Source organism: Chiloscyllium plagiosum, chromosome 25 (genome assembly GCF_004010195.1).
Source record: "Chiloscyllium plagiosum isolate BGI_BamShark_2017 chromosome 25, ASM401019v2, whole genome shotgun sequence".
NCBI lineage: Eukaryota > Metazoa > Chordata > Chondrichthyes > Orectolobiformes > Hemiscylliidae > Chiloscyllium > Chiloscyllium plagiosum.
The window spans coordinates 22468312-22495376 of NC_057734.1; the positions used below are offsets into that span (position 1 = coordinate 22468312).

Consider the following 27065-nt stretch of genomic DNA (forward strand, 5'->3'; position numbering starts at 1 on the left):
TCCCCATTTCTCACTAGTTCCTTTTGTTTATTCATATGTCACTGGCTTGGCCAACATTTATTGCCCATTCCTACTTGTCCAGGGGGCAATTAAGTGTCAATCACACTGCTGTGAGTCAGACCAGGTAAGAATAGCAGGTTCCTTCCCTAAAGGGCATTAGTGGACCAGATGGGAATTTTCCCCATCAATTGGCAATGGCTTCACGGTCAACATTAGATACTAATTCCAGACATTTATTAAACTTAAATTCCACCATCTGTTAGGACAGGTTTTGAATCCAGGACCACTGAGCAGTACCAAGGTTGCTTGATTAATAATCTAGTGACAATACCACTAGGCCATCATCCCCCCCCCTTCCTTTGATGGGGACATACTGATTCCTTTAATCATTCATATAAAGCCAAAGGTTACAGCCCTATGAAAATTTAAAATATCAGATTGGTTGTTTGGAGATTTATGCATTCCCACCAATGCCACAACTTCAGCTCTGCAAATTTCTAAGAAAATCCTTTAAAGCATTTGGAGCTTTCCTGGATCAGTCTTCAAGTGTGGTCAGTCATTTATGAATTGAAACAGATGTTTGTCCTCTTCAAGGATGCTTTGAGGACATCCCTAAAAGGTTTCTGCTATGTTCCTGGGACTCTCCTGTGAGACTGGGTTCGGTGTAATGTCAGGCCAATAGATGACTTGTCGACCTTGTTTAGAGTGCTTAGAACACCAATGTTGGGCAATACAAACAGTACAGTGTTTCAGCGTCTGGCACTGCAGTCTCACAGCACCAGGGACCAGCCTCGGTTGACTGTCCGTGTATAGAGGTAAAAACAATGACTGCAGATGCTGGAAACCAGATTCTGGATCAGTGGTGCTGGAAGAGCACAGCAATTCAGGCAGTATCCGACGAGCAGCAAAATCGACGTTTCGGGCAAAAGCCGTCCGTGTATAGATTTGCACATTCTCCCTGTGTCTGCACGAGTTTCCACTGGGTACTCCACTTTCCTCCCGCAGTCCAAAGCTGTGAAAGTTAGGAGGATTGGCTAAGCTGTAGTATCCAGGGATGTGCAGGCCAGGTGGGTCAGCCGCAGTGGGATGCTTTTGGAGCTCGGTGCAGACTCAATGGACCGAATGGCCTCTTTCTGCATAGTCGGGATTCTAAGAACATGGTTTGGTGGGTTGATCGTTGCTTCAGAGACACACACATGTGCACTTTTCACCCTTTACTTGCTGGGAAAAGCGATCTAGATCAACTAGTCACTTCTAATATGCACATTTATTCCCTGCATTCATGATAACTGGATGTAGAAGCATTTGTCCATTTACCAGCAGAGGGTGTATCACTTTGCAAGTGAAAAATTAAAAGAAATATTTATGCTTGCTGCAGCATGTAGGGCTGTCAAGAGCTTTACCAACAAAGCAAACAGCTTGTACAGTCAAATAGAATGATTTGTAATGCACTGTCACAAAGGCAATTGTTATGTGTTCAGTGTCTAGCTCCTCAGCACTACCTTTCTAAAGATAAAACAAGAGAGTGTCACTGAACACGCTAACTGAAGCATGTAAATATCCTATCAGGAAGATTACCATTTGTTTAATCAACTCCTCAAATACAAAAGATGCCTCTAGAACACGATCACATGTAAGCATGAAGAGTTACGCCAAATAGAATATGAAGACATGAGACTGAATTTGGAAGATATTATGACTAATGATTCAAATGCCATTCTGTAGAAAACAACTGGTTCCCATTTTGTAGTGAAATGAGCCATAAACAAGCCAACAGATTTTTAATGCATGTCACTCTGATGGCCCACTAATATTAAAAAAAATAATGTTTTGCACCTGTTTTGGGGCAGATTCATGAGGTTCTTTCAAGAAGTTCTGGTTAAGTGGTTCAATATCTGCTGCAACTTGGACGAGCTGCCAATGTACTTTTAAAAGTTGCAGGTGATGTCCTGCAACCAGAGTAAAACCCTGATTTACATATTTAAGCAGCTTCCTATCTGTTTCATGTGGATAAGCTGTCCTGTTTGAAAATTGCATTAGCCTGGCCTTAAGTCCTTAGGAAAGTCCTTATACACGTCCATCCCCCACAAGGAAGTCATCCCTCCACTGCCTCCAAACTCAGGCCCACAGCCTGGTACTGCCCGGTTCTACCTGCTCCCCAAGATCCACAAGCTCAACTACCCCAGCCGACCCATCGTCTCTGCATGCTTCTGCCCCACCGAACTCATCTCGTCATACCTCGACTCCATCCCTTTGTTTCTGGCACTTCCCACCTACATCCGCGACACCAACCACGCCCTCCATCTCTTCAGTAACTTCTAGTTCCCCAGCCTCCAGCGCTTTATCTTCACTATGGACGTGCAGTCCTTATACACGTCCATATCCCACAAGGATGACCTCCAGGCCTCAAAGCCCCCAGCTTCTTCCTCTCCAACAGACCCATCCAGTCCACCTTCACCAATACTTTCTTCTACCTTGCCGAACTGCTCCTAACCCTTCATAACTTTTCCTTTAACTCCTTCCATTTCCACCAAATCAAGGGGGCGGGGGGGTGGTGCAGGGACACCCAGATGGGCCCCTCTTTGTCGGCTATGTTGAACAGTCCCTCTTCAGTACCTACATAGGCACTGTGCCCCCAACTCTTTCACTGTTTCATCGATGACTGCATCAGTGCAGTATCCTGCAGCTAGGCTGAACTGGAGCAGTTCAACTTCACCCACAACTTCCACCCCACTCTCAAATTCACTTGGCTCATCTTGGATACCTCCTTCCCCTTTCTTGACCTCTCCATTTCCATCTCTAGTGACAGCCTCCAGACGGACCTTTACTATAAACCCACAAACCCTCACAACTACCTGGACTGCACCTCCTCCCACCCAGAATCCTGCAACAACTCCTTCCCATTCTCCCAATTCCTCTGCCTAAGACCATAAGACAGAGGAATGGAGGTAAGGCCATTCAGCCCATCGAGTCCACTCCGCCATTTAATCATGGCTGATGGGCACTTCAACTCCACTTACCCGCATTCTCCCCGTAGCCCTTAATTCCTTGTGACACATCTACTCAGATGAGGAGACATTCCACTTCCAAGCATCCCAGATGCCCACCTATTTCAAACAACATGCTTTTGCCCCCATCATCCAGACAGCTCTTCACTGCGCCACCACCATTCCCCATTTCACTGCTCTAAACTGCCTCCCCCCACCAAACACAATAAAGACAGAGTCCCCCTTGTCCTCACCAACCACCCCACCAGTCTCCACATCCAACTTTTCATCCTGAAACACTTCCGCCAACTCCAACCAAGGTGGCACGGTGGCTCAGTGGTTAACACTGCAGCTTCACAGCGCCAGGGACCCGCATTTGATTCCAGCCTCGGGCGACTGTCTTTTTGGTGTTTGCACGTTCTCCCCTTGTCTGCGTGTGTGTGCTCCGGTTTCCTCCCACATTCCAAAGGTGTACAGATCAGGTGGATTGGCCATAGCATTAGATGCATTAATCAGAGGGTAATGGGTCTGGGTAGGTTACTCTTCCGAGGGTTGGTGTGGACTTGTTGGGCCAAATGGCCTGTTTCCACACTGTAGGGAATCTAATCAAACTAGATCCCACCACCGAGAACATCTTCCCTGCCCACCCCTCTCTGCCTTCTGCAAGGATCGTTCCCTTTTCCAGTCCTTGGTTTGCACCACTCTCCCACCAACGACCCGGAACCCTCAGGTACTTTCCTCTGCAACTGGAAAAGATGCAAAACCTGCTGGCACACCACCCCTCTCACCTCCATCCAGGGCCCCAAACAGTCCTTCCAAGTGAGACAGAGGTTTACCTGCCTCTCTTCCAACCTAGTTTACTGCATCAGGTGCTCCTGATGTGGTCTTCTATACATCGGGGAGACCAAACGTAAACTTAGGGAATGGTTCATTGGGTATCTCAGCCGGATCCTTAGGGGCCAACCGCCCATTTTAATTCCCCTTCTCACTCCCTCTCCGACATGATCATCCTTGACCTCCTCTATTGCCACAATGAACCAAACCATAAGTTGGAGGAACAATACCTCATCTTCCGCCTGGGCAGCTTACAGAACTGAGTTCTCCAATTTTAAATAACCTCCCTTCCCATCCGCCGACTCCCTTCCCAGCCGCTTCCCCTCCTCCTTGCCACCAACTAGATTCATTCCTCCCATTGACCAACCAGGTCCTACCCTCAGCCTGTCTCTACCTACCCCCAATTCACCTCCCTGCCCACGCTACTCCCTTTATCTGAAGCTCCCCCCCACACTCACCCCCCCATCACTGAAGAAGGGTTACACCTGAAACACCGACTTCTCCACCTCCTGATGCTGCCTGGCTTTCTGTGTTCTTCTAGCCTCCTGCCTGTCTACTTAGGTGTCAATGGGGCACCCCAATATTCAGACGTGAGGGAGTGATTTAGAAGATGAAAATTGACTCATCCACTTTGTGCCTTTGGACAAAGTCTCCTCTAACAGACCAATGAGACGGTGACTCAGTGCCTCCAACTGTTCTCTCAGCACTCTTGTTGAATAAGGATAATGAGCAGTTATAATCAAATTTCAGTCAATCTATCTGGAGTTTAGCATTCGGGTTTCCTATTTTGGAGGCTCTTTATTGATTGGCATTTCAAGACATTCCCAGGTGTAGATTATGGTTTGAGGTGTGGTGTTTTGTTCTCAGTGGTTATGTTTGTTGAAAGTCTTTATATCCCATGATGTGAAACTTTTAGAGATAATTAATGCCATCATCCATAGACTTCCCTCATTAGAATCCCTACAGTGTGGAAACAGGCCCTTCGGCCCAACAAGTTCACACCGCCCCTCCGAAGAGTAACCAACCTGACCCATTCCCCCACCCCATTATCCTTTATTTACCCCTGACTAATGCATCCAACTTACACATCCTTGAACACTATGGGCAATTTAGCATGGCCAATTAACCTAACTTGTAGATGTTTGGATTGTGAGAGGAAACCAGAGCACCCGGAGGAAACCCACACAGACACGGGGCGAAAGTGCAAACTCCACACTGACAGTCACCCAAAGCTGGAATCGAACCCAGGTCCCTAGCACTGCAAGGCAGCAGTGTGAACTGCTGAGCCACCATGCCACCCAAGAATGGTTGATCCAAAGTATGTCAAAATCATCTCTACTCTAACGTGAGATAAAGTCACAGAGAAACTTGTTTCGTTAGAGATGTTTTATGCCAAGTTTGTTTGTTGCCAGCTGCAAACCTAATGAAAACCAGCAACCAATGAGGTTACTGCTTCTCCTACCAACTTCCCAGTTGCTTCAAAGCTCTGCTCAGGTCATAGAGTCATAGACTAATTCACCATAGAATCAGACCTTTGGACTAGCAGACCAACAAACACCAAACTACACTAACCCTATTTACCTGTGCTTGGTCCATAGCCAATTCTGCCCTGACATTTTAAGTGCTCATCCAGATGTTTCTTAAATGTTGTGAGAGTACTTGCCTCCACCACCCTCTCAGGCAGCACATTCAATATAACTGAGACTTTTCATATCCTGGTGAATCTTCTCTGCATCCTCTCAAGTGCAATCACATCTTTCCGATAATAGGGTGATCAGTTTTGCATACAGTATGACATCTCTGGCCTAATGAAGTTTCATAAAGTTGTAACAAGGTTTCAGTGACTAGGAGACAGTAAGGACTGCAGATGCTGGAAGCCAGAGTCATTAGATGTGGAGCTGGAAAAGCACAGCAAGTCAGACAGCATCAGAGGAGCAGGAAAGTCAATGTTTTTGGCTGAAACCCTTCATTAGGGTTGAAGGGTGGATGAAAGGCTAATGATAGGAAACATCCCTTATGCTACCTGCTCCATCCTGTCTACCTGTGCTGATGCCCCCAGGCCCCATTGTTCATCAGTCCTTCCTAGCAACCTACCATTCAGTATGTATATCCTTCCCTTATTAGATCTCCCAACATGCACACTTATCAGGATTAAATTCCATCAGCATTTGCTCTGCCCAATTTACCAGCTGACCAATATCAGAGACCATCCTAAGGCCATCCTCCTCACTGTCAACAACATCACCAATTTTCATGCCATCTGCAAACTTACTAATTTCAATGCCTCCATTTCCATTCAATCACATCACATTATATCAGATTTATTCCATCTGAACCCTGAGGATTTCCTATTTGCCACAACAGCAACACTGCCAGAGAGACTGAAGTAATGACTGACAACATGCCCCCTACATGCATTTCCAGTTATCACAGTCACACTGTTAGATGCAGCTCAACGTGGTAGCAAATAGTACTTTTCTACATGGAAACCAGCTTCATGCGTAATGTGCTAACCCAGGGCAGTCATGGTGCATGGAAATCATTCTCCTGTAACCATGGTTACCTAGACACCAGCTCAAATATTGGGATAGTAGTGAGTCAAATATTAGTTGCAACTCTGGAGAAATGCCTCATGCCAATTTCCCCTTTTGACTCTCTGCCCTGATAATACTGAAATGAGCTAAAGGTGTAGCAACAATTATCAGAGACACCAAGAAATCAACTATCAGCATTTGGAATATCAAATCTCCTTGGCAACCTGTTCTTTCTCAATGTATATATCAGGCATCATAAGAAATAAGTAAAATAATCCATAAACGCAATAAGTTGGTGATTTTTCTTAGCACAACTACCAGTATCCAGAAAGTGTCAATAATCCCCAGAATACTTAGATTTACTGCTCAATCCACTGTGTATATTATGTCCAGTTAAAATGTCCATGGTTAATAAACTGAACTTAGAATAAAAAATACACTTTAGCTCAGCCAGCATAAAAAAGAAATTGTGGTAGTACCCCTCACTAGGACTGATGTTTGATGTGTAGCCTCCTTCTGAAGGGTTAACTGGTCTTTTATTTGTGACCGACAGTCATAAAGTCATAGAATCATAAAGATAAACAGCATGGAAACAGACCCTTGAGTCCAACTCATCCATGCCGACCAGGTACCCTAAATTAACCTAATCCCATTTGCCAGAATTTGGCCCATACCTCTCTAAACCCTTCTTATTTATATACCCATTCAGATGCCTTTTAAAATGTTGTAATTGTACCAGCTTCCACCACTTCCTCGGCAGCTCATTCCATACACGTACCACCCTCTGTGTGAAAAGGTTTCCCCTGAGGTCCCTTTTAAATCTTTCCCCTCTCACCCTAAACCTATGCCCTCTAGATTTGGACACCCTGACCTTGGGGAAAGGACCTTGTCTATTTACCCTATCCATGCCCCTCATGATTTTATAAACCTCTATAAGATCACCCCTCAGCTGCCAGCACTCCAGGGTAAATAGCTCCAGCATATCCAGCCTCTCCTTTTCGCTCAAACCCTCCAACCCTGGCCATATCCTTATAAATCTTTTCTGAACCCTTTCAAGTTTCACAACATCCTTCCTAAAGCAAGGAGACCAGAATTGCACGCAGCATTCTAATAGCAGCCTAACCAATGTCCGGTATAACTGCAACATGACCTCCCAACACTTGCACTCAACCTGCACCAGAATGAATAGACATTGAACAGGCAGGTGACTGCACATTTAAACTCAGGATTACTTCCTGAGGAGACAGATGTTAGAAGTGGCTGTCATTGAAATATGATCTGTTTCATCCAATGGCAGCTACCACTTTTACCTGAATATTCACCGTAAACATTATTCCATTTTAAAGGTCAGTGTTTTCCTGAAAAACTGAATGAGCACATATGCAAACAGGAGGGGTTATCGGAAATGAATTCAGCTTTTACTTTTCTGTACCCAGTGCAAGGGTAGGTAGAGGGGAAAACTCTAACATGAAACAGGGCAGAAATCACTTGTGATATTTGGTTGGGAAATCAGGAGTGGTTTATTCACTAATTGTGAGAAGAACTTGCATATTGCCAAGTTCTTATGAAATTGCACTATAGAAAAAAAAATTCTTATAGTATTGGAGGATAGAGAAGCAACATATAATGATGATTCAATAATGGGAATATTCAAAGGGATAGGATGAATAAAGCCACCCAGCCTATCAAAGTTGTCTACTACCCCAACTCTCCCACCAATAATCTCCTTCTCGATGGAATTGTTGCAAAACTGAAGCTAAATGTTGACAGTTGAGATCATGAAATCCACCTTGAGCTGCAGCTGTGAATTTGAATAAATCTGAATTTGAATGTAGGGTAGCCATAGAGAATAAACTCGGCAGATGAATCTCATTTGATTCAAATGAAATTTCAGTGTTAAATGCTTCCTGATCAATTGTTCACTATTTTTTTAAGAAACGAGGCTTCAGAGCTGTTTGGAAATGTTTAGTGTGCTACAGAGAATTTTATTGGAAATGTAATTTAATCATTAAACATTTTCTAACCTACAAGAATAAAATATTCATGTTTTATTCAATGGGGATTTTCAAAACCAGTTTCAGGCAGATTACAACACCTTAAAAGCTGTTGAAAAGAGCAAGCTTACAATTGCTTTATATGTCATACACAGATGTAACCTACTTCCCATGTAGATAAAACATTGCAAGTTGCTTACTACACAGGATGTTTCTTCCTTCAAATTAATAAATACTTTTTTGTTTGCAATATTTTATTTAAAGAAATAAATAAAATCTGTTTGTGGATTAAAATAAAGCTGAGATCATTCAGAGTTTGGTACATACTTATAGCTGTCATGTGTTTTAAAATTAAACTAGTGCTTTGTACTTCAGAGTTTCAGAGAGTGATCGGTGGACACATCGCAACTTGGAAAGTATTAACAGGCTGTGACAAGGTGGATACAGACAACACATTTTCCTGGCTGGTGAGTTTAGAACTGGCGGAAATAGTCTCAGAATAAGGTGTAAACCATTTAATTCTGAGATATGAGAGAATAGTGCATTTTGGGAATTCTCTATGAAGCTCAATCACTGAGCAGGTTCAAGACAGAAAATCAATATCTTCCTGGATACTAATGACATCATGGGATAGGGGGATAGCCTGGGAAAGTGGAGCTGAGGTGGATGATCACCCATGATCTAACTGAAAGGCAGATTGACTCAATGGGCCGAATATCCTACTAACGCTCCAATGTTTCCATAATTAGATTAGATTACTTTAGATTACTTTACAGTGTGGAAACAGGCCCTTCGGCCCAACAAGTCCACACCGACCCGCCGAAGCGCAAACCACCCATACCCCTACATTTACCTCTTACCTAACACTACGGACGACTTAGCATGGCAAATTCACCTGACCTGCACATCTTTGGACTGTGGGAGGAAACCGGAGCACCCGGAGGAAACCCACCGCAGACACGGGGAGAATGTGCAAACTCCACACAGTCGGTCGCCTGAGGCGGGAATTGAACCTGGATCTCTGGCGCTGTGAGGCAGCAGTGCTAACCACTGTGCCACCGTGCCGCCCACTATTTTGCCGCCCATTATTTTCCACAAAGGCAACAAATGTCCTCATAAGCAAAACATTGCATGTTAACAAACAGCATTGGCTCAATAATTCACTCTCTGCTACAGTTGATAATTATGACAGTCATAGTGCATTTTATGTCTCAATGTAATAAGATAAACCCTACATTGTGGTTATCAATATTCAAAATTCTGTCGTGGGCACCTTAAAAAGGCTGACCTGGAATTTCCTGGAAAGTTCTGACAAAACGACATTGTAAGAGGAGACCTGCAGTGGTTTCAGCGTAGACATACATGTGTAACTGATTTACAAAGATTTCAAGCCAAAACATAGTTACATTTTCTTAGCATTTCCTTGTTTGTTAAATAAGTCCAGATTTCTCTGGAAACTATTCCAACTCTTAATCGCTCAATTCCTTACAGCTGTCTTAATCCTTCAAAGTTCTACACCCTCTTCCTGGGCTGTTTTGGGACACTTTAAAGGGTTGCATTCAATTTAGAAAAGCAGAAAAATACAAAAGTAGAATCTTTTTAAAAGGTGTGAAACCAATGAATATTGATGTTCGGAGAGATTTGAATGTGCTTGTACAAGAAACCCCGAAATTTAGCGTGTGTTTACTGCAAACAATTAAGAAGGCAAATAGTATGTTGATCATTATTGCAAGGAGATTGGAGTACAAGGATAAGGCAAGGTTTTGATGGGAATGCAACTATATCTGCATTTGAGTAAATAGTCTCAAGATATTTTCCTGGATTAAATGGATTATCCCGTGATGACAGGCTGAGAAAATTGGACCTTTGGTGCCAAGAGTTTGGAAGAATGAAAGGTGACCTCAAGGGACATTTGGAAATTCTGAAGGAATTTGACAAAGTAAACACTGAAAGTTTGTATTCTCTGGTTGGGAAATCTAAAATGCAAGAGAACAGTCTCAGGGTAAAGGGTCGATCATTTAGGATCGAGATAAAGAGCAAATACTTCAGTTTATGAATCTTTGGAGTTCTCAAACTTGGAAAGTTGCAGATGCTCCATCATTGACTATAATTACCTGGGAAACACAAATACCTGGCCTCTCATTAAATGAAAAGGTAGGGGAGCAGTCAGGAAAGTGGAGTAAAGACCAAAATCATCCGTAATCAGGTTGAATTCAGAGCAAGCTCAATGGGCCATACATTGCACCCCTGCTCCTATCTATTGAGTCTTACATTTTTGTTTCCTGCTATTAAATGTTCAATATATTTATAATAGATTTTCAATAGCATTATCAAGAAATGTTCTTTACTAAAAATAAAGACCAATTAATTGTCAAATTATTTATCCCAAATTACCTCTATACTCCAGGAAGTGAACCTTGTAATTTTCCTTTGCATTACTCCATTTTGAGATGACTGCAATAGCGCAAACTTAATTCTTAATTGTCTGATAAGGCAAAAAGTCAAGCAGAAAGTAAAAGGGTGAGATTTTGAAAGCATTTGACAATAATGTGCAGTGAGCCAAAAGTCACAAAGTATCAGCATGGTTCAAACTCCTCAGGTTTCAACAATTATTTCAAAGTGACTGGAACCAAGTCCCAATTAACAATATAGTAACAAATGATGCTCAACAGATCACTGTGAAAGAAGTTTTTAAAAGCGCATAAATTGCATGTTTTTGTAATGTTGCTGATGTTACATTTTATTCTTTCTTTAAATGAGTAAAGAAGTCAAGCTAGGGTTTAAAGCAGGAGCTAGAAATACCTAGTTCAATGTTTACGTCATTTTGCATATAATTTTATATTCTTATGAATTCAAATTTAATGGTAGAAAATGCAATCAAAGCATTTTGAAATCTAGTCTACATAAAAACTTGGGGGCATGTCGATTTAAGAGGTAAACAGCTATGGTAGGGTGATTAAAATGGTGGACTTCAATCATTGCCAGAACACCTAAAACAAATAGCATTTTGGAAGGTTACCAATGTCTGTTTAATAGATTCAAAATAATAGAGATAAAGTCATATAAACAACACATGGGCTTACTTAGGTGGAAACATGGGATTGAGTTTTCCTTCCCTGTTGTGGAGGAATGGTGAGTATCATGACAAAATAACCTAAAATGAAAAATGTAATTGTCAAAGGTGAGACAAATTCTCCTGATTGGCTCCTAAAATGGTGGCTTCAGAGTTCACACATTTGCCCCCTCATTAAAACCCCAACTCACTCTATTTACATCCCAATGTCAATACTGCTCTGCTTCACCAAGGAACTAGGGGTGGTGTGAATACCTGATACTGAAACAGAACAGGTACCTGATGGGTGCAGCTTATCAAAAGCTTCTCCTGGTCATTGTCCTCCTTCTGCACAGGTCTCTGCACTCTCCAGCTTCACCACATCACCATGCCTTCTCTCAGACCAACTTAGACACTATTTCAAGACTTCAACACTTTATTTTGGAGCCGACTTCAAAGTCATATCCTAAACCTTGACAAGTAAATGCTGCAAACATGGCACTGCAGCCATAAGTGGTTTATAGCGGTTCATTTCTAATGCCTTGCAATCCATTACATTGACAAATTTCTTTCCAAATAAGCAGTTGTGAAATTGTGTGATGCCAACCACCAGAGTTAACGTCTCGAGCTCTGTATTGAAATAGTTGGTTTGTGAAAATGACAAAGCTTTTGAACGAAAAGCAATGGATATCTCATTGTGCAAAAAACAGGCACCTATGTCTTTTTGCAATGAGTCTACTTCCAGAATCGTGTCCTTCCTGTGGTTGTAGTATTACAGTAGGTAAGAATTTGTTGACACTACCTACTTCAGAGAATCGATGGTGTGTTGGTGGGTTACCTTGCCACACATTAGAGACCTGGGAGAAAGTGAGGACCACAGATGCTGGGAAAGCACAGCAGGTCAGGCAGCATCCAAGGAGCAGGAGAATTGACTATTGGGCATAATTCCTTCATCAGGAATGAGGCTTGTGGGCTGGGGCTAAAAGATAAATGGCAGGCGGGTGGGGTGGGTAGATGAGAAAACGATAGGTGAATGAAGGTGAGGAGAAGGTGATAGGTCAGATAGGAAGTGATGGACAGTTCCGGAAACAGGTCTGGGACACCCGCAGCCATCAACCCCACCACCCCGTGGCTGAGTACTTCAACTCCCTCTCCCACTCCGTCAAGGATATGTAGGTTCTGTGCCTCCTCCACTGCCAAACCATTACCACCCGATGCCTGGAGGCAGAATGCCTCATGTTCTGCCTTGGGACTCTGCAACCACATGGGATAAATGTGGATTTCACCAGCTTCCTCATTTCCAACCCCCACATTATCCCAGTCCCAAACCTCCAACTCAGCACTGCCCTCCTGACCTGTCCATCACTCCCCTCTCTGACCTATCACCTTCCCCCTCACCTCATCCATCTATTGCTTTCTCAGCTACCCACCCCACTCCCGTCCCATTTATCTCTCAGCCCGAGCCCAAAAGCCTCATTCCTGATGAAGGGCTTATGCCCAAAATGTCGATTCCCCTGCTCCACAGATGCTGTCCGGCCTGCTGTGCTTTCACAGCAACCCACTCTTGACACACATTAAAGACCTCCTTCTTGAGCAAATCTCTCACTAGAGATACCTTTACTGCAAAGTTGGAAATACATGGTGAGAGGAAGTTGAAAAATTGTAGGCAAATCACAGATCCTCGTTATCCTGTGGGCTGGGCATTTGTTTAACATCCTTGATCTTTCATGGATCAGGACAGATTCCATGTATGGAGCAAACAAACCCAATGAAGTTTATCTGGCTAACTGTGACCTGGCATTTTGTGCTGCCAATCCATAGCCAAAAGCTTGCCTTCCATTTTTCTTGATGCTCTGAGGATTTCCGTTTTATTAAAGGAGAATGCAGAGCTTGGTTGGTCCTTTATTTTGCCCAGTTTACTGTTCTGTCCTTTTTACTTTTTCTTCCTTTTTGCTTTTAGTTTAGCTTATTTTTCGTGGCTGTGGCCTCTGTCAGGTGAGTCTGCAGTTTAAAGAGATGAGTGCCTGTAGTGGCTGGTTTTAGCCACTGGACAAAAGTTGCACCAAACAAGTCGGTGATGAGATCACAGCAGCTCTTGTGAATTAAAAAACCCAGCCAACCTCTGCCCACAGGTCAGTTGCTCTAGGCCAGAACATCACACTTCAGTGTTTAAAACTCTGCTGTTATGAACAGATTAGCAGTATAGTTCAGTACACAAAATCCTTTGACTTTTGACATCAGTTTTAAGCCAGCAAGAAGTCTTATAGCTGCTGATATTATATTTAAACCTGTAAGAAGCATTTTGACTGTTATATCTTAACTTATATGTTAGGAGGCAGACTGAAATTATTTTTAAAAAATATTTTTGCAACAGAGATAGAGGGACACCAACTTGAGAGGTCTGGATCTTTCAGTAGAGAGAAGATAAATCTGCTTCTTGGCTATTTAAGTTAGAGAACTGTTTTCATACCATCTTCTTATGGTTGGTCATCTGAATGCTTATGATCCAGGGTCTAAGCAATCAACTAGTGAACTAAAAATTGGTCATCATTGTGCAGAAGGCATTGTACTATCATTGACGAATCAGAATGATTGTGAGGAGAACCCATCTAGTTTTGTGATGTGGATGGTATGATACAGAACGGTGTTTCTCTGACATTTGTTTCCTTCACCAATTATATTTGAGTCTTTTCTGTTTTCCTTTCTCTGGTTGTGTACGTATGGGAACATAAAACAGATATAGTAATCAATTAGCAACTTTTTTTCTTCTTTTGTCATTGGTTAAGAAAATCAGTTTGACTATATTAAATAGTTTAATTTCATAATGGCAAAAGCCCCATGTGTTTTTCTTCTAGGCTGAATCTGACAGTCAGGTGAATTAGGCATTTTGGTAGTTTAATTAAATTTTCATATTTGTGGTAACTCCAGAAATGGGAGGCATGATATCAATGCACACTTTCAAGCAAGACATGAGAGCATTCAGCACCTGATCCTTGTCATCCCACAGCTATGCCCTCATAATGGCTGTCAGATCATTATTTATTTACTTCAATGTGCGCTATCTAACAATGCATTTTGTTAAGAAAGCTATTTGCATTCAAATAGAAAGCCTTCAATTTTGTCTTTTTGTCATCTTTGTAACAACTAGTCTTGACTTTTGTTCTGTTTTTTGGTTTATTCTCTCTACCCTTTTCTGCCATTCTGACCTTCAGTTCCCATATTACTATCTTGCTGTCCTGCCTCAACTCTACCTCTTCATTTGCTATATCTACAAGATCTTGACCACCAATCCTGTGCCCCCCTCACACCCTCACCACCCCAACCCTGATACCGTAATGCTGTCTTTACTTCTTCAGTTATATGACTCGCTAGAACACCAGTCCCACCAGTTCAGGTGGAGAGCATCCCAATGGTACAGATCCTACATTCACCACTACTGGTGCTACTACCTCATGAACTGGACCCCACTTCTTCCACAACAATCATTGACATAGTCTGAGTCAAAGAGTCTTTGAGGGGACTTCACAACTAGATTTTTGAAAGTCAAGAATTGGAATCACTTGCAAAGGAAAGAGAGTTTTAATGAAATTTGGTGATATTCTGCGCCATTAACCTTTGGGGTGGGTATCTGTCTTAACCTTTTAAAGTGCAGACTGGGAGGTGTTCAACCATAGATTTGTCTCTTCATTTATATATACCTCATGTTTACCTGAATATTACAGTCTCAGATGTAGATTTGATTTAGAATCACTGGGCAAAACCTTGCCAGCTATGGAACAATGTGAGCATTGGCAAGAAAGCTGTCAACTTGGAAATCAGAAATCCATTCAGAAAGAGTGTTAACATGATAACAGAGCACTGATCACCTGAACAAAAGACCTTGTTAAACAAAATGTCTCTCTGAGGTAGCACCATAAATTTGAAAGGCTTTTATCTGGTGCCAAACCTATAGGTGCACTTTTGACACATGAACAAATCCATAGCTATTGCCCCATCTTATAAGAATAGTCATAATTGCTATGGTGGTTCATTGAATTTGAGGTACACAAACTATTACCTTCATTATCAATGTCTATTAACTTATCCAGGAAATCCTTCACACAGCTGACACTTTGTAAAATGAATGGATGAAGGGGTGTCATCCACTGTTCTTTTCCATGTCCCAACTGAAGTCCTAGGTTACCGATACTTTGAACAGCCTGAAAGGGAAAACACAAGTCAATCTCTTACCCAAGCAATATTAACGGTATTTACATGTGTCTAACTGAAATGATGTTAATACACAGCCATTGACAGACCATGCCCACTGTCAGCAGGATCTAGAACATGGGTATTTTTAATAGGATTGGATGTACCAGGTTCAGAACTGAAAGCAGGAGAAACATTTCCTTTTCCACAGTGCATTTTAAGACTGAGTTAGTGATTGAAGTAGAGTTCAGATGAACATTCAAAATAGGTTAGAATATAAAAATTGTGTGGGTACATATGATTATGACTGCTGCTAATATAGAATCATGAGTAGACAGGCAGAAGGCTGGAAGAACACAGCAAGGCCGGCAGCATCAGGTGTAACCATTCTTCTGGATTGGAGGGTGGGTGTAGGGGGAGTTGCAGATAAAGGGGTGGCGGGGTCAGGGTGCTGAAGTGGGGATAGGTGAAGATAGGTAGAGGGTTTGGTCAATGGGAGGAATGAATCCGGTTGACGGCAGGGTGCATTGGAAGGGAGGGGGAAGGGCTGGGAAGGGAGTCAGGTGATGGGAAGGGTGGTTATTTGAAATTGGAGAATGCAACGTTGAGTCCGCTGGGCTGTAGGTTGCCCTGGCAGAAGATGAGATGTTGTTCCTCTAATTTGTGGTTTGGTTCATTGTGGCTATGGAAGAGGCCAAGGATGGTCATGTCAGAAAGGGAGTGGGAAGGGGAATTAAAATGGGCGGCAGCGTTACACCTGAAACGTTGACTTCTCCACCACCTGATGCTGCCTGGCTTGCTGTGTTCTTCCAGCCTCCTGCCTATCTACTTTGGATTCCAGCATCTGCAGTTTTTTTTTTATCTCTAATATGGAATCATAAGCACAAACACTGAACTAATTTGGCTGCAGTGACTTTGTTCCTTGAAACATTTCATTTCAGCATGTTAAAATCAAATTTTTGTTAAGCCTATAACCAACTCCTTTGAATATAGTTTACACATCTGTACCAATGACCCTCCTCTGTTATTGTCTAATCCCCAAATATTTTGATTTAATCAGTCTATAAAAGGACTTTTCTAGGGCTTTTGTGGCACAGTGATAGTGTATCTATCTCTAGACCAGGAGGCCTGGTTTGGAGTCACTTGTGCTCCAGAGATGTGTAACAATGTTACTGAGTGGGTTGATTAGAAAATAAATATAAAGGGATACCCCTGTTTGACTATGTTACTCTGGTACAGCCGGTGTCCTAACCTGAACTATAAACCTGGTTTCCTCTTATTACCATTGACTGATCCATTGTTAATTTCTGACAGCTTCTATTTATTCCATCATTATAATTATCAGAATAAACAGCATCAGCCAGATTCTGATCACAAAAGAGCTCAAAAACAAAGATCATATTGTACAAAATCTGCACAGGTCGAGCAACTCACTGTTGATACTGCAGTTAAATTAATAATGAATAAAGTAGTGTTATGAAGAATCCATGCAGAAATAAAAAACTCTTTTTGGTACTGAACCAGTTAATTGAAGATTGACAGCAAGGACTGAATTATGTTTGTGCATCCATTTGTGTATATGATCAATGTAACACGAGAAACCTATTGAATGCATGATGAAAGCTGGCACTGACTATATGACATCTGTTAGTAGCTGAGCTGAAACTATACATAGTTTCAATAAACTACAGGAATCTTGAAATGCTGGTTCTGGCAGAATGTCTGAACTGGAGCGAGATATATCAAAATTAAATAAATTCAAACTGAAGAGAAACAGGATACTCAGACAGACTTCTTGTACAAATTCTTTCAACCAGACTGAAATCACACGCCATTGGATTATAAAGGAATGTGATATCTGTGTTTATCAGTGGAAGGAAACTCCTGTCAAGTGGTTTACAATAAATCATTAAAACATTAACTGCTAGGGAATCAATAAAAAGAGAACTGAAAATGCTAGAAATCTGAATTACAAACAGAAAATGCTGACATTCCAACAGGAGTCATTCCAAGATAGAGAAGAACACAGTGCAGACAGCAAATAGTTCAAGTATTCCAGCCTCTGTCGTCTGTGAAGGAATACTTCCTCCAAAATATCCTTATACTTGCTGCTGCCTACCCAATTTCCAGCCACTCTTCCCTGGTAGATTCCTGTGCAATCATACCAGATACAACATTTCTCAATTCACCATCATGCAGAGTCTTAAACACTTCTGTGTAAGGCACCAACCTAAATGCTGTAATTACCAGAGATAGTTCAGGCCCCTCCCTCTTCCTGGTGTGGTGGTTACAGGGTAGCAAGCCAGACAGCACAATTTCAAACCCCAACAAATGAAACTGAATCCAATAATGTGCAATCACTAGAAAACAACTAATATTTTTCAGGAAGAGAAACTTATTTCATCCAGTCTTTATATGCTTCTAATTCCATTCAATGTGGTTTATTTAAAATGCCCTGTGAAGTACCCCAGTAAAATATTTTGTTGTTTTCTTGAAGCAGCTGATTTCCATCTACTCTTGATTTAAAAAAAAACTCTAAATGCTGCTGATGCTGGAAATCTGAATCAAACCCAGAAAATATCAGAGAAACTCAGGAGGTCTGAGCACATTCGTTGAGAGCGAGACAGAATTAAGGTTTCGAGGCCCATAAGACGATTGTTCAGATCTTCAGAAGTCATTTCTCTCTCCACAGTTGCTGTCAGCTCTGCTGAGTTTCTCCCGTCTTTGTATTTGTTTTAACTTCTCTTGACAACTAGGAATGGGCCATACTTGCTGTTGATACTAAAAATGAAAACAAAGCACTGTAGAAGCCAAATGCAAGATAGGTGGTGATTTCTGCTGAATGTTCTTCTGTTCTGAACCAGCTTTTGCTGCTATTGCCATTGGATTGTCCTGTTGAATGTTATAAATCTTATGAATGCTGGATGTGGGAAGGTATCATAGTACGCACTATCAACTCTCCCTACTCAATCTCCTCTTTGAAGGTTTTGCTGAGAAACATGAGAAAATAATGGAGTATTGGATCACTTGATCACCGTTCTCTCACCACTGGTGACAGCTCACTGTCAGGTTATACCTTGACATTTATCTGTTGCTCAACACTGAAGGAGTTACAAAAAGTCACCTTTGCCAAAAGCAGTAGGGTTCTTCCTGTCCTTGTGTCGGCATGATGGTCTCTCAGGCTGAAGAGTTTGGGTGTTAAAATGGCCGGGGCAAAAAACCTCAGAAAGAGGAACCCACTAATAGCCAAATACTTGACATCCTAAAAAACAAAATGAACACAAAATCAATCAGCACAAACTACTGCTTGTGAAATTATTGACCCTGCAAGCCTGTGTATGTGTGTGTGTGTATATATATATCCACTAATCTTTGATCCCACTCAATTTACATATATCGGATTTTGAGTATTTAGTGCCAATTATCAATTGCTTTATCAAAAACATTTTCGGTTTTGATCCTCCTGTCATCAGGTTATATACTACATTTCCGTGACAGTTCTAATAAATGTACATAGTTTTAATTTCTGTCCTATTCAACACAGAAGTGTTGAGATAGATATGTGTCATCGAATTAATGAGTGCAGTGTCAGATCATTTAGTCCATTATGTAAGTGTCAACTGTTTAAAAGGGCTAATTAATCCCACTGTTCTCTCCCTTTCTCCACAATGCTGGACATTTTTCTTTCTGGTTCATCATAAATTTCATATATTTCATCATAATTTAAAGAGATCCAGAAGTTACTCGGTGACAAGTTGTCACGATTCACATTGTATGAGCATTGTTGAGAGGGATCCAGTTTATCATTACAATAGTGGTATAAAAAAATTACAATTTTTTTATTCTGAAACAATACTGACTATTTTCAAGTTCTATTGTATAGCAGGGCTTTACCTCACTGTCAGACACTGAATGCTGCTGTAGTAATTTTCCTAAATGGTGTGCGATGGGAATGTTGGAGTATTTGAACACTCTCCCAACAGGGTTTACACAATGACTGCAGCAAATGTTACCCTGATAATTTATAGAAAAGTACCAAAACTGAAATAATCATTTTAACTTAATGCTGAAGAACATCTTTTTCAACATGCGGATTTCCAAGACACTAATTTTTCACATTATTCAAAACTATGCCTCTTCTGACTCCCTTCTCAGTTACTCCCCATTCCAGGTTCCTTGATCAGAATGGAATTAGTGGTGTGTAACCTCTGTGTTTTGTTTAACCCTGAGCTAGGCTTTGGATTCCTTGTTCTATCCACCATACTCGCCTACTTCCAACTCTGCCTGTTTCTGCCGTCATTCACTCCTTCATCAGAAAGACGTTTACTCACACTTTCAACAACTCCAGGGTCCTCCTGCATCTGCTTCACCACAAGCCCCTCACCCCACAAGCTCAGTTTCGTGCTGGACACATCACATCCTGCTCTGAGACACACTCCCCTGTCCTCAAAAGCCTCTACAAACTGAGTTAGGATACTTGTTACATTAAAGACACCACACACATTTATGTCATTGTTATTTATACTGGCACATGACTCCATTCTTCATTAAGCAGTGAAGTAATATCAAAACTCTCAGAGTAGCAAATGAGCCCTTGTTTCAATGGTGCTGCATGCCTCCAAAACCATATATTACAAATAAAAGACAGTGTGTCTGCATCTGATGAAATTTCATCAGGAATTAAATGCGTGATGATTTGAAAGGTAATGAAGCAGATGGGTTTTTATAACAATCAATAATGTTTACATGGTTGCCAGCTTTTTCTCTTTCAAATGCCAGATTTTTAAAGAATTTTTAAAGAACCCCAGCTGCGGTGGGGTTCGAACCCGGGCTCCCAGGGCATTAAGGCGAAAGTGAGGACTGCAGATGCTGGAGATTAGAGTCGCGAGTGTGGTGCTGGAAAACCACAGCAGGTCAGGCAGCATCCGAGGAGCAGGAGAGTTGATGTTTCGGTCAAAATTTGTGTGTGTGTGTGTGTGGGGGGGGGGGGGAGTGGTGATGGGGGGGGGAACGACCCTAAGGAAATAGTGAGCCAAGTTGCTTATATTCTCCACTTTTTGGTGCTTGGCCTGGGCTGGTAATGGATATTAGGTGAGATCTTGTGGGCGGATCACCTGAAACTCTTCTCAACTGATAAATGTCAATTGACATCGGGTAATGAAGAGAGTCGAGTCTTGTATGTGTACCTTACCTTGAAGAGAGTCCACCTTTTAAAGACTCCACATGCTGCACAATGTTGTGACTCTATCTCCCAGTTTGTCTGCTATGGGTTTGCAGCTGCACACAGTGAGACCAATTGGTTTGTTAGAATTAATGAATCATAGAATTGTTAAGGTACAGACGGAGGCCATTCTGCCTGCATTGATTGCCCAAATGAGCACCATGACTTAGTGCCAACCTTCCGCCTTTTGCCCAGACCCCCTTATATTGTTTCTATTTAAATTATCATATAGTGCCCTCCTGAATACCTCAATTGAACCTGGCTTTGCCACACTTCCATATAGTGCATTGCCAACCCAAATTACTCACCTTTGAAAAAGATAATTCAATTTGTCCTTATCCTATCTATCCAGTCCTGTCATGAATAAGAAAAATTCTATCAGACATCCTCTTTGGTTCTTCTATCCTATGAAAACAGTCCTAACTTCTTCAAACTATTCTCATAACTGAAGTTACTCCTCCTTGGGAACCATTCTTGTAAATCCCTTCTGCACTCTCCACAAAGCATTCACATCCTTACTATTGTGTGGTGCAAAGAACTGAACACAATATTCCAGCTGAGGTCCACCTGACTCGAAGCAGTCCTGTAGAAGCCCTTTCGTTACCTCAGACCATCACTGCAGTACTTTGTGCACTGGGTCCTCATGCTTCAGTTTCTGCTTGTAAGCCAGAAGGAGGAGCACAACATTGTGATCTGATTTTCCAAAATACAGATGGAGAGTGGAGCGTTAGGCATCTTTGGGACAGGTGACATGTTGGTGCTATTTTGATTGCACGTTCTTGAGGTTAGCCTGCTTGAAGTCACTAGCTATGATGAGCAAGGCCTCAGGGTCTATACTTCGTCTACTATAGGACCAGCTGGCGGGAGTATTCGCTGACATCTTTAACCTCTCCTACAATGATTTGAAGACCCCATCTGCTTCAAGACGACCACCATCATCCCGGTGCCAAAGAAAAATCATGCAGCATGCCTCAGTGACCACTGTCCAGTGGCTCTGACCTCTATCATTATATCGAGAGGTCAGTCATGGCTCACATGGCTCAACTCCAACTACTAAATTGCTTTGATCCTTTCCAATTCGCCTATCGGCCCAACAGGACCACGGCAGACGCCATCTCCCTGGCCCTACACTCAACCCTGGACTGTCTTTAACAAGAATACCTACATAAGGCTTCTACTTATTGACTACAGTTCCGCCTTCAAAACTACAATTTCACACAAACTCATCTCTAAACTCTGACTCCTAGGTCTCAGCTCGCCCCTCTGTAACTAGATGCTCGACTTCCTGACTTTTTGACCATAATCAGTAAGAGTAGGTGACAAGCCCTCCTCCGCCATAATCTTCAAGATCGGAGATCCACAAGGCTGTGTATTCAGCCTCCTACTATACTCCTTATACACTCACGAGAGTGTGGCCAAATTCTGCTCCAATGTATTTACAAGTTTGCTGACAACACCATTGTTGTGGGTCAGATCTCAAACAACAATGAGACAGAACAACCTCTCCATCAAAGTCAGCAAAATGAAGGAGCTGGTCATTAACTTCAGCTCCTGTTTGCATTAATAGTGGTGAGGTGAAAGTGTTTGAAAGAGTCAAGTTCCTGGGATTAATGGTTCACCAACAATCTGTCCTGGTCCCACACATCAATGCAATGGTCAAAAAAGCACAACAACATCTCTACTTCCTCAGGAGGCTAAGGGAATTCAGCATGTTCATTCTTGCTAATTTTTATAGATGCACCATACAATGCATGCTATTTGGATGCATGACAGTCTGGTGTGGCAAATGCTTTCCCCAAAACTTCAAGAAACTACAGAGAGTCGTGAACACTTCCAGTCCATCATGCAAACCAGCCTCCCATCCTTCCACCTATCTTATTCCCAATGCCACTCCCCCAAGTCCCTCCTCCCTACCTTTTATCTTAGCCTGCTTGGCACACCCTCCTCATTCCTGAAGAAGGGCTTATGCCCGAAACGTCGATTCTCCTGTTCCTTTGATTCTGCCTGACCTGCTGCGCTTTTCCAGCAACACATTTTTAAGCTCTGATCTCCAGCATCTGTAGTCCTCACTTTCTCCCATCCATTGACTCCATCTACACTTCCCACTGCCTGGGAAAACAACCAACATAATCAAAGATCCCTCCCATCCCAGTCATACTCACTTCCACCCTCTTCCATCAGGCAGAAGATATAACAGTTTGAATACACGTACAAATAGATTCAAGAACAGCATCTTTCTCGCAGTTATCAGACTTTTGAATGGACCTCTCGAATGTTAATGTTGATCTCTCTCTCTCTCTCTCTCTGTACCTTCTCTATGGCTGCAACACTGTACTGTGCACACTGTTCTGCGACCCTGATGCACTTTGTATGATACGATTTGCTTGTAGGGCACGCAAAACAATACCTTTCATTGTAACTCGGTATGTGACATTAATAAATCAATCAATAACATGTGTCTTGTATAAGGTCAGCATAGCCTCCCAGCTCTTGTACTGTATAATCCTATTTTTTTAAAACAGCCAAGGATTCTGTAAGCTTTATTCTCTGCTTTCTCCACCTGTCTTGCCACCTTCAATGACCTGTGCACAGATACACCCAGGTTATGTTCCCACTAATTTCTCTGGCTGCTGAACAGATCTCTGAGATCCGTGAATGGCAATGGCTGAGGAAACTGGAAGTGAACATGTCGGCATGGTGTTGGCACACCGATCAGCATGCATGGATCCTCGGAGCAGCAATCCTACTTAGAGAAAACAATTCACCCACTCCCTCTGTGCCTGCACCCACTCCCTCTGTGTGCCTGCACCCACTCCCTCTGTGTGCCTGCAACCACTCCCTCTGTGTGCCTGCAACCACTCCCTCTGTGTGCCTGCAACCACTCCCTCTGGGCCTGCACCCACTCCCTCTGGGCCTGCACCCACTCCCTCTGTGTCTGCACCCACTCCCTCTCTGTGCCTGCACCCACTCCCTCTGTGCCTGCACCCACTCCCTCTGTGCCTGCACCCACTCCCTCTGTGCCTGCACCCACTCCCTCTGTGCCTGCACCCACTCCCTCTGTGCCTGCACCCACTCCCTCTGTGCCTGCACCCACTCCCTCTGTGCCTGCACCCACTCCCTCTGTGCCTGCACCCACTCCCTCTGTGCCTGCACCCACTCCCTCTGTGCCTGCACCCACTCCCTCTGTGCCTGCACCCACTCCCTCTGTGCCTGCACCCACTCCCTCTGTGCCTGCACCCACTCCCTCTGTGCCTGCACCCACTCCCTCTGTGCCTGCACCCACTCCCTCTGTGCCTGCACCCACTCCCTCTGTGCCTGCACCCACTCCCTCTGTGCCTGCACCCACTCCCTCTGTGCCTGCACCCACTCCCTCTGTGCCTGCACCCACTCCCTCTGTGCCTGCACCCACTCCCTCTGTGCCTGCACCCACTCCCTCTGTGCCTGCACCCACTCCCTCTGTGCCTGCACCCACTCCCTCTGTGCCTGCACCCACTCCCTCTGTGCCTGCACCCACTCCCTCTGTGCCTGCACCCACTCCCTCTGTGCCTGCACCCACTCCCTCTGTGCCTGCACCCACTCCCTCTGTGCCTGCACCCACTCCCTCTGTGCCTGCACCCACTCCCTCTGTGCCTGCACCCACTCCCTCTGTGCCTGCACCCACTCCCTCTGTGCCTGCACCCACTCCCTCTGTGCCTGCACCCACTCCCTCTGTGCCTGCACCCACTCCCTCTGTGCCTGCACCCACTCCCTCTGTGCCTGCACCCACTCCCTCTGTGCCTGCACCCACTCCCTCTGTGCCTGCACCCACTCCCTCTGTGCCTGCACCCACTCCCTCTGTGCCTGCACCCACTCCTTCTGTGTGCCTGCACTCACTCCTTCTGTGTGCCTGCACTCACTCCTGTGTGCCTGCACCCACTCTCTCTGTGCCTGCACCCACTCCCTCTGTGCCTGTACCCGGTCCCTCTGCGTGCCTGTACCCACTACCTCTGTGCCACCACCTGGTCCCTCTGTGTGACTGTACCCATTCCCTATGTGGCTGTACTCACTCCCTCTTTGTGCCTGTACCCACTCCCACTTTGTGCCTGCATCCACTCCCTCTTTGTGCCTGCATCCACTCCCACTTTGTGCCTGCATCCACTCCCACTTTGTGCCTGCACCCACTCCCTCTTTGTGCCTGCACCCACTCCCTCTGTGTGCCTGTATCCACTCCCTCTGTGTGCCTGTACCCACTCCCTGTGTTCCATAACCCACTCCCTCTGTGTTCCTGCACCCACTCTCTCTGTGTTCCTGCACCCACTCCCTCTGTGTTCCTGCACCCACTCCCTCTGTGTGCCTGCACCCACTCCCTCTGTGCCTGTACCAACTCCCTCTGTGTGCCTATACCCACTCCATCTGTGCCTGTACCAACTCCCTCTGTGTGCCTGTACCCACTCCCTCTGTGTGCCTGCACCCACTCCCTCTGTGTGCCTGTACCCCCTCTGTGCCTGTACCCCCTCTGTGCCTGCACCCACTCCCTCTGTGCCTGCACCAACTGCCACTGTGTGTCTGTACCCACTCCCTCTGTGTGCCTGTACCCACTCCCTCTGTGTGCCTGTCCCCACTCCCTCTGCGCCTGCGCTCACTCCCTCTGTGCCCGTACAGGCTCCCTCTGTGCCTGCACCCACTCCCTCTGTGCCTGTACCCCCTCTGTGCCTGCACCCACTCCCTCTGTGCCTGCACCAACTGCCACTGTGTGTCTGTACCCACTCCCCTCTGTGTGTCTGTACCCACTCCCTCTGTGTGTCTGCACCCACTCCCTCTGTGTGTCTGCACCCAATCCATCTGTGTGTCTGCACCCAATCCATGTGTGTCTGCACCCAATCCATCTGTGTGTCTGCACCCAATCCATCTGTGTGTCTGCACCCAATCTATCTGTTTGGCTGCACCCACTCCCTCTGTGCCTCCACCACTCCCTCTGTGCCTGTACCCACTCCTTCTGTGTGCCTCTACCCACTCCCTCTGTGCCTGCACCCACTCCCTCTGTGCCTGCACCCACTCCCTCTGTGCCTGCACCCAATCGCTCTGTGCCTGCACCCACTCCCTCTGTGTGTCTGTACCCACTCCCTCTGTGTGCCTGCACCCAATCCCTCTGTGTGCCTGCACCCAATCCCTCTGTGTGCCTGCACCCACTCCCTCTGTGCCTGTACCCGGTCCCTCTGCGTGCCTGTACCCACTACCTCTGTGTGACTGTACCCATTCCCTATGTGGCTGTACTCACTCCCTCTTTGTGCCTGTACCCACTCACTCTGTGCCTGCATCCACTCCCTCTTTGTGCCTGTACCCACTCCCTCTGTGTGCCTGTACCAACTCCCTTTGTCCTTGCACCCATTCCCTCTGTGTGCCTGCACCCATTCCCTCTGTGTGCCTGCACCCACTCCCTCTGTGTGCCTGTACCCACTCCCTCTGCGTGCCTGCACCCACTCCCTCTGCGTGCCTGCACCCACTCCCACTGCATGCCTGAACCCACTCCCTCTGTGTGCCTGCACCGACTCCCTCTGTGTGCCTGCACCCACTCCCTCTGCGTGCCGGCACCAACTCCCTCTGCGTGCCTGCACCCACTCCCTCTGTGCCACCACCCGGTCCCTCAGTGTGCCTGTATCCACTACCTCTGTGCCTGCACCCACTACCTCCTGTGCCTGCACCAAGTCCCTCTGTGTGCCTGCACCCAATCCCTCTGTGCCACCACCTGGTCCCTCAGTGTGCCTGTATCCACTACCTCTGTGCCTGCACCCACTACCTCTGTGCCTGCACCAAGACCCTCTGTGAGTCTGCACCCAATCCCTCTGTGTGCCTGTACCCACTCCCTCTGTGTGCATGTACCCACTCCCTCTGTGCCTGCGTCCACTCCCTCTTTGTGCCTGTACCCACTCCCTCTTTGTGCCTGTACCCACTCCCTCTGCATGCCTGTACCCACTCCCTCTATGTCTGCGCCCACTGCCTCTGTGTGCATGTACCCACTCCCTCTGTGCCTGCGCCACTCCCTCTTTGTGCCTGTACCCACTCCCCCTGTGTGCCTGTACCCACTCCCTCTGTGCCTGCGCCCACTGACTCTGTGTGCATGTACCCACACCCACTGTGCCTGTACCCACTCCCACTGTGCCTGCACCCACTCCCTCTGTGCTTGTACCCACACCCTCTGTGCTTGTACCCACTCCCTCTGTGTGCTTGTTCCCACTCCCTCTGTGTGCCTGCGCCCACTCCCTCTGTGGGCCTGCG

The 27065-nt window shown here is 44.8% G+C and overlaps 1 protein-coding gene across 2 annotated transcripts in view; it reads right to left on the minus strand.

Annotated features, from left to right (window-relative positions):
• LOC122562636 (rasGAP-activating-like protein 1) overlaps nt 1-27065 on the minus strand; it is a 270514-nt gene that overhangs the window by 22512 nt on the left and 220937 nt on the right. For both annotated transcript variants that reach the window (XM_043715652.1, XM_043715650.1), the window contains exons 15-16: nt 18714-18851; nt 15459-15600 (exon numbers count right to left, since the gene is read on the minus strand). In XM_043715652.1, coding sequence (XP_043571587.1) covers nt 15459-15600; nt 18714-18851 — 280 coding nt within the window. The remainder of the gene's footprint in view (nt 1-15458; nt 15601-18713; nt 18852-27065) is intronic.